We start from the raw sequence: 9,470 nt of genomic DNA on the forward strand, positions 1-9,470 counted from the left end.
ACATAAGTGTCGACGCTTGACATGTAGGATATATAGGCCACATACGAAGTGTTAATGTTAAACATAAGATATCTCAAAAGCAGTCAAACCGTTTAGACAACAGGCACTGAGGAAGCCAAGACCTGCCAAGCAGCTTTAGGCTGGGTGACGCCTAGTCAACGCACAGAGTGCCATTGTTTTCTGGTTTTCATACAGGATAATATCTGTGCGTCAACAGAACATTCCAGGTTAAAGAATAGTTAATCAATTTTCTCGCAATTTTCATTCTTGACAGGAAGCTGTGCAGTGCAGATAGAATGGAAACCCACGCAGTAGTAGAATATAAGTGCATTTTGCATCCAGAATTTGCCTGAAGTTATTTGGAAAATACATTTCTAGGCCTGACAACACATCACTAATATTACCGTTTAGTTGACGGTGTATAGTTCGGGGATTTCACGATAGCCTAGAGGTTACGGACAGGATTTCCCATAGTCCCCTTGTCTCAGATACAAGTAAAACTGTAGGACCTTTCCCGAAAAGCATATGTCAGTGAAAGTGGACAAACTAGCCAAAATCTTTCACGGCATATACTTTCGCCCTCTTCAATCGCCGTCTGTCCAGGAGCTATGGGGCTCTTGCCAGTCCAAACGGGAAGGGAGAGGAGCACTCCCCCGTTCAGGCGAGATGGGGGACTCGACCACTCGACCCTTCCTGCTTGGATCGGAGGCCTCGTCGGAAGTTCCACCATTGAGAGGCTCCACGTGCCCCGTGGTGTGATAGTACGCGAAGGTGCTCCGAACTGGTATGAGTCCATCGGCTCTGTAATCCTCCCCAGTCGGGAAGTTCTTGCATTTTACTCGGCATCCACTCTTGTTATGCTGACGAAATTGCCGCAGTTCCATTTCAGTCAGTTTGCTCTCTAAAATTCAAATTCAGAAGTGCATTTGATATTATTAGTGAAACGTGAAGGCTAAACGTTTCAAACAGTTTCCATTCTTTCTTAACTGTTAATGGAAAAATTGCTTTCAATGTTGCAGTCGACTTCCCTGCGGTTGTAGCTTCTCACTTCACGCAAATACTGGTATGTAATGTAAGTGCACGCACAATTCTTCCTTTTGGGTCTGCGAGGCAACCCAAGTGTTATTCCAAGTACTTTCTGTAGTACGTGTGACCTACAGCAATATATTTTAGTCTTTGCAGACTCAAAACGAATAATTGATTCATGTTATATGACAAGATCCGTCGCTGTGAAAAGAAAGCATGGATGCAATCGACTCTTCTGCACTCGGTTGCAGTTGGTTCTCCGGCGCAAGGCTGTAAGGTACAATCGGCTTTGCGTCCCTCTTCCAACTGAAAAAAGAGGCCCTCGCAGATGGTAGAGACTTTGACGCAGTTGTGAGGCTTTCCACCAGCATCTACCTGTACCGAAAGTATAGATGTCGTTACAGGGCGTTAGCAGTTTTTCACTTGAAGCAAATCAACATCCGTCCAGCAGATGTGTAAGAGCTAAAGCCTCTCAAGAGTGGACAAGAATGAAGGTGCCTGACGTAGTAGTCCAGGGACATTTGTAATCCCGTGGGTTTTTGAATGACGGGAATATATGACTACCGGTAATACGTTGCTAGTGTGGTAGTCAATAACGTACTACCAGTGTGACGTCATAAATCCAAGATGGCTACAGCTTCATGCACTAACTAATAAAATCCATCATAACTCCTTTAATACTGGTTTTGGAAATTTTTTATACATACGTGTTTTGTTTAGAATTAAAAAAGGAACAAAATTAATTCTTACAGTTTTTTTCATATCTGCACTGTTATGGAGATATATCTAGTGAAACTATTTCGTGCCCTTTTCTGCAAGGATTCTATGCATATTTTACACTTTACTTGACATTCTGGCATATAAAGGGGGGAAATTACTGCCTGCGATATTTTGTTGATGCCTACTATTGTGGCGTATTGTCTGTGTGACATCATACGTCCAAGATGGCTGCCTCTGCAGACATTAACGAACAAAAACGACCATATCTCCTTAACTCCTTCAGGATTAATTTTGACCATTTGTAAGATTGTTGGGTTTTTACACGAAGGGAAGACATGTGTATAGAGGATGCTTTCATTTGGAGGCATGCAATTATGTATTACTACAGGTGTTTTTTTCTGGATAATAATCAGAGACCATGCACGACTTCCTAAATCAAAGATGGCCGCCTTGGAGGTTCTGCCCATGAAATACTGTCCATAACCTGATTGAGAGTTCGTTTATCAGATTTTTCCAAATTCACTTTCTGTTAATACGTAAATAACAAGTGAAATATATTAATTATTATTATTATCATTATAATTACTATTATTATAAATATTACAGTAACGGAGTAATAACATCGTATGTAAATTCCGCACTGTCTTTTGAAATTTAAGCAGCTCACCTGTCATAAAGATTGAGAGTGGTTGTAATAATCATTTGGGAAATATCATGTCATCAATATAGTCACTTTATTGAAATTCCTCGTCACTCTGATTTGAGTCTCTGTCCTGTAAGTCATTGTTTTCACACTGATCTTCATCTGCACTGCAAAGACACAGTTCAGTATGTCGCAGGGACTGATCCCGGCATATGCATGAATATTTCCTCTTTCCGCAACCACATGTCAACTGTAATCTTCTCTGAAGTTCTAGGTAGTGTGAATATGACAAGAATGATCTTTCTGTCGACCTCATTTTCTTCTTTCTGCATTCAACAGCCTATTGGGCTGGGTAGATTTGGATGTTTCTTTTCTGCTTATATTTCACTCCAATACTTGGAAGTAACTCCTCCTGGTGAATGGTGTGAGGGTCACTTTGGCGGCAGCGTTCACACTCTCGATTAATGGTATCCTAGTTTGTGTTTGTACTTGCAACGAAAGCAAAAAAGTGGTTGTTGAACGCATTTGATGGCGCAGAAGATGATGTACTTGAATCTCTTGCAAATCTTGGTTCTCCTGGATTCTATGCACAAGATGACAGAAAGAAAGAATGAATTGATTTATTTTACTTCTCGTTTCTGCTACTTCTGGCTAATTTCAAAAATGAAAATGACTTTAGAAGATGAAATAGATGAAAGGACAATCACAAACACATATGGGCAGCACACAACTCAAGTCCCATGTGTCCAGACGCCAGAGCATTGATTGATTGATTGAGTTGGTGTTTTATTTTTAAGTCCACTTTGCGTACAGTAAGACTAGATCTACAGTTTAAAGTGGGATCCGAACCACTATGTGCCACCACCGGGTATCGAACCCGGGACCCCTTGATGACAAGGCGACGACTCTGCCACAGCGCCATCGAGGAGGCCTTACAATTAACTGAACAGCGACGAGAGAATAACGGTGCATAAAAAGTGAAAATGAAGGGCAGGGAATAAAGCGTCAGCGGCACTATCTCGGCAGTCGCCTGAATAGACTCAACAAGACAACGAGAACTCTTTAGGCTGTCGTGAAATGTGAAGCAGTGACAACCCAAATATAAATATACGTATATCCTGATAGCGAGTGGTTGAAGCTGCAATCAAGGGTCCCCGGGACCGATTCCACATTAAACTGTAGTTCCAAGCACGGTTAATATATGCTAACTAACTTACTCTATTTTATTTACACATACACTGAGGAATTTACGTAGGGGCTTCGCCGATAGCATGTTGATCTTGTAAATATAGGTTCCAGGATTTGATTTCTTATGGGGTCACGTTTCAAGTTGTCCATGTCGCACTTTGAATTGTAGCTCCAGTTCGATCTGACCGAGCATAAGGTGGACGTAAACTTCCGCTGGATTCGGTCAAAAATTATATGAAATACTGGAAAAATACATCTGCAAGAGTGAAAAAGCAGCATTAGGCTTCTTACTAATTTTCTGGAAGCGCCATTGAATTCATGGCAGAAATAGACGTTATTTACTTTCGTTCACATTAAGACGATCCGATTTTATGATGTTATTTATCTAAATTAATTTTCCTTCGATTTCTTCCACACTTTTACGTCAACCATAAAACTTTACGTTATTTTACAGAATGAAATATTCAATGTTTGTTTCGTATGCTCAGACTATAGTATAAAAACTTGGAGCTTAACTCATTGGGGGTGTGGGGTGGAACAGAATATTTTCTTTTTTGCAGCTCATAGAAATATCATCCAGGACTATTTTGATAAATAGGTGTTACATTTGCAAAATCATAAAATTACTGATTGCTTTAGTCCTCTGGTTTCAGGAGGTTAACAAAGTACCATTATCTCGTGAATCTCCATAAACCTAAAACAATTGGGAGCAAGTGTCTCCTTTGCCCCAGTTAAGTTACGCCTATGGTTGCTGCGCATAAATGTGTATAATCTGAAAACCCATAACAGTTTGAAGAATCAAGGATTCCTTCCTAGTAGGCCGCAACAATGACGAATAAATTGAAACGGGACGGTGCAGGGTACAGGTATCTGGATAACTTAGTGGTAGCAACTGTCGTCTTTGACTGTCTAAGTCATAGAGCAACTGGGCAACAATATTAAACGTACCATGGTATTGTTACATTCAAAAAGGCATATGTGAAAAAATATAAATTCTATTCACATTTTTACATCACCTAAAATGGTGTCGAATTTAATTGATAGTATTTATGTGCAGAGAATGTTCTGAGAAGGTTCAAATTCGATAGCTCCCTTAAACACACCAGTACCTTTAACAAAACGATTTTTTCAGAATTGGTCTAATTAATTTTGGGACAGAACTTGCATAATATATAGACTGTGTCCTAGAGAGCAGTAAGTTTACAGTCAATAGACAAAGAACAAAATAGGTATAGACGTTGTTCTTCCCTCGTTTCTTAGTCTGTGATTTTATTCCCTACATATCGCAGTAATGAAGTACCAAAAGAAGTGTCTTCACTTCAACTGAATCTTAATCTTTTCTCGCTATAGAGGTTGAATCAAGGAGAAATAAGTGGGAAAAATAAGTAAACAACATGTATTTACCCGTGATAGGGCCTCTCTAACTTTACACTTTTAACGGACGTCTTGTTAGCTCATGACTTCCTTCTGACACTAACAATAACATTAAGGCACACGACACACAATATAACCTATCCTAACAAAACATTACCAAACCAATTACACACTTATGTGATTTTGTATCTGTATTCATAAATATTATTAATGTTGGACACTATCACCCGTTACCTTCTACTATTATTAACGTTTATTTTAATCTTACTTATCTCCTCGTAGAATGATGTAAAACCAACGTCGTTCAGGAAAACCGAACAAATTTGGTTCTTCATGCCAATGTCACAGTGAATTACTGTAAACAAAAAAATATGGAAAATAAAGGATGAATCAAAGAGGGAATCCGTACAAGAAAAATCGCGGAACTCACGCCCTGAGTTAATTTTCAGGTACCAGGGCATAAGAAAATACCTCCGAAAGTATGGTGATCCCCCTTTTTACCTCCTGATAATTCTAAACCCCTCAAAATACTCGGTCATCTGTAAAAGTAAAGGTTGAGCAATGTTCCGCAACCTTCTTGTCCTCGCAGAATACCATAAATTATCCAGTACTGAACACGGCACATCATAAAATTTATTTATCTAAAAAAATACATTACGGCACTGTTGATATAAATTAGAAGTTTAGGAATGAGTTACAATATAATCAGTTAAAAATACTACTAATAATAATAATAATAATAATAATAATAATAATAATAATAATCCAATTCACTTAACTCATAGGTACTTTTGGTATTCTTCTTCTTCTTCTTCATATTATAATTATTATTATTATTATTATTATTATTATTATTGAAACGATTCATGCAGCTCATTATATGAATCCGAAACGCCTGTAGAGATTATGTATGTGTAAAAACAAACTGACCCTAGCAATCAAGGGGCGTCTTATTTCAGTCATGGCAATGACAGAGCGAAAAATACAATCATAAGAAAACAAATTTGTAAAGTAAAAAGTAAAGTCCTTCCCTGTGCATTGCACCATGCCATGAAGGAGTAAAGTGGGTGTGGAGTTTGGACCCTACACTTTCTTGATCACGGTCGAAGGTGGGGGTGAAGTGATCAGCACCACGTCCATGGCCGCCTTCTTTCGCCAAAAGTTTTCTCCAGGTGCCCACTTTATACGACGCTGGGTGGGCGCCAGAACCGCTTGAACAGGTGGAAAATATACCGGTTCTCCCCCACTGGGGATCGAACCCGGGTCTCTCGCATGGTAGTCAGATTAAATAATTTATATTCAATGTTTTACTACAGACAAAAGTTCGCAGCACACCCGTGATCTTGTGGAGGCGCACCGGTTACAAAACAAAGATTTAGATAGAGGGCAATGGCACCAAATAATAAAGAATTAAAAGTATTTCAGAAATCGAATTCCAGAAAGCTGTGGGGTAAAAAGTGACCTTCAGCCAGACACTGTCTCAACCTCTCCTGACGAGCGCCAATACAGCTTCAATATCATGGACTTTGACCGGGAGGTGATTCTCCGGTACCAACAAGGTCTACTCGGAAAGAAATCGTGTGTATGTGCTCGCCTCTCACCGCACCCCCACCCGAATCTTCCCCCCTTACTCCACTTCCCCCCGGGTACCAATAAGGGCGATAAAACCAGAGGGTGTGGGTGTGTAACGCTTACGTGATTTTTCTGCCACCTGGTGTGGAAAATAGTAAGCTCATCCTACACGTTGCATTGAAATTTGCCACCTTGTGGGGACACATGAAAAACAAATTTGCACAAGTAAGGATCAGGTTCTTGCATGTATTTCCTATTATGTAATTCCATTATCATTCCTCAAAAATTCCGAGGCTTCTAAATGTATTTTCGTAACGATTTCCTTGTGGGGACCGGATTTTGGTCGGTGTGGTCCCCTCAAGGTGGATTCACAACTGACGAGTGTCCCCATAAGGTAACATCTCCAAAAGCACACACACCAACACACACACACACACACACACACACACACACACACACACACACACACACACACACACACACACACACACACACACACACACACACACACACACACACACACACACATATATATATATATATATATATATATATATATATATATATATACAGGGTGATTTCGAACTCCCATTACAAACTTAGGGGGGTGAATCTAGAAGGAAAAACAAGCCGAAAGTGCCATGTGGCAAAATTATGAAAACGGCACCGTGTGGCTGCCAGAGCCGTGAGAAAATCGGTTCACACCTCTTTCAAAGAGCAATAACGTCTGAACCACGAAAGATACGAAGATCGGCTCTGGCGGAAGTGGAGGAAGTCGTATCCAAACAATATCAGGGCGTTGAAATTGCGGCGCTTTTGGTAATGCGCAAGGGGAATCCCCAAAGGAAATGGGGAATCCCCACTGCATGTGAGCGGAAACTCGCGCAAAATGGAGAAAGACGACGAGGGAACATGCTGTCACAGGACGGTCGAAAAGTGACACATGGAGGGAGTCCCCAGAGGAGCGCATGAAGTGCGACAAATGGAACATGCTTGGACAGTGACTGTCGCGCATCCCAGATGGTACGCAAAACGGAGTGATGGATGTACACGTGCATGCTACGTGGAACGCAACGTGCAATTACAATTGCGATATGAACCACTACGTGCCCCCTCGTTGAACCCGGGACCTCGGGAGTACAAGGTCAGCCGGAAGTCGGCTCTCTGAGGAGCAGCACCAAATACGTATCCACGTGCCCCACGAATGCTGGGACACGTTCGTATTGTTCTGTACTACATTACTGCAGAGCGTGTAGAGGTATCCCATGCGAGTCCGACGTTAGTCATTAACGTTCTCACGTGAAGGACATGGAACGGGAGCGACCAACCCGTACTTACTGACGTTCCTTCCCGTTCGTAGCCTCTGTGATGCATGAAGGTGTGCGCTGACGTCATACTAGGAGTCACTCGCTATCCCTGGTCGAAGTTGACCCTTGCGCCCTCTGGGTATTGCAAGACTGTATGGAGAGAGCGCTGGACGTGACACATTGGTTGAGTACGTACACACGACGTATCTTCTGGGAACATTACGACGTTGTGGGTGTGTGTGGACGTGAAAACTCCCACGATGGTGCAATACAGTTTCGAGGAGTATGCAGACATGATGCTCATTTACGGGGAAGCGAGATGCAATGGAAGGGCTGCCCGTGCGATGTACCAGGAACGTTTCCCGGAACGTGTGACGCCATCACACACCATATTCGAAAAAGTGAACCGTCGTCTTCGTGAATCAGGAACATTTGTTGTGAGTAGAGTGGACACAGGTGCCCCAAGGACGAGGCGCACACCTGCGGTGGAGGAGGCAATTCTTCATGCTGTTCACGAAAACCCTGGTACGAGTACCCGAATCGTAGCGCGGGATGTTGGTGTATCTCAGTCTGTAGTGTGGAATGTCCTTCATGATCAACAACTGCACCCATATCACCCCCAGAAGGTGCACGCCATGGGTCCCACAGATTTTGAACCACGTGTTCGCTTCTGCACATGGTTTGTGCGTCGTTGCGTGAATACGCCTCAGTTTCCACAGTTGGTGCTCTTCACGGATGAGGCGAAATTCACCAGAGATGGTGTTTTTAATTCCCGCAACAGCCATGTGTGGGATGAAGAGAACCCATTCGCAACGAAAACTCGTGGGTTCCAGCAGCGAATGGGCATCAACGTCTGGGCAGGAATACTGGCCGGTCGTTTAATTGGCCCATACGTACTTCCCACCAATCTCACAGGTCGTACTTATCTGATTTTTCTCCAAGAGACATTGCCCGAGATGTTGGAAAATGTGCCATTGGCCATTAGGCAAAACATGTGGTTCCAGCATGATGGGGCGCCACCCCACTTTGCACGGGACGTACGGGACCATCTGACCCACAGATATGACAGGCAATGGATAGGGCGTGCCGGGCCCGTGTCGTGGCCCCCACGATCTCCCGACTTAACGCCCCTGGACTTTTTTCTATGGGGGCGCATGAAGAGTCTCATTTATGAAACCCCCATCGTGTCTGAGCATGACCTGGTTGCTAGGATTGTGGCAGCAGCGGACTTCATTCGAGAGAATCCACTGGTCTTCAATCGTCTGTATGAGAACATTCTTCGAAGGTACAATGTGTGCATCGATGTTGGTGGTCGTCATATTGAGCCCCTGTTGTGAGTTTCCGTTCTGCACACGCCAAAGGATGTTTTCATACTGTCCTTCGCAGTGCTTACGTGCTGCATTCCGAGTTCATCGTCGTTCCTTCATACCATCGGTAATGAACAGAAACATCAAGCAGCAATGATTCAAGATTTAGCACAAGTTGCCTATTTTTCAGGACAAAGGGTCAATATCTGTGTTACTGATTTTTATCTGTTTGTGCTACTCTCTGTTTTCCTTCCGCCAAAGTGATACTGTACATTCCAATGTGAAACCCTTCATACGTACGTGCCAATTTCTTTCCTTTTTTTTTTTTTTTTG

General features: G+C 42.4%; 1 protein-coding gene across 1 annotated transcript; it reads left to right on the forward strand.

Moving 5' to 3' along the window:
• The first annotated feature begins 8,090 nt into the window (after positions 1-8,090).
• Positions 8,091-9,167, forward strand: LOC145980912 (uncharacterized). Its single transcript, XM_083113997.1, has one exon. The coding sequence runs from the start codon at positions 8,091-8,093 to the stop codon at positions 9,165-9,167; it is 1,077 nt and encodes a 358-aa protein (XP_082970123.1).
• Positions 9,168-9,470: the final 303 nt, after the last annotated feature.

This window comes from Lepisma saccharinum, chromosome 28, assembly GCF_977018435.1.
Source record: "Lepisma saccharinum chromosome 28, izLepSacc3.1, whole genome shotgun sequence".
NCBI lineage: Eukaryota > Metazoa > Arthropoda > Insecta > Zygentoma > Lepismatidae > Lepisma > Lepisma saccharinum.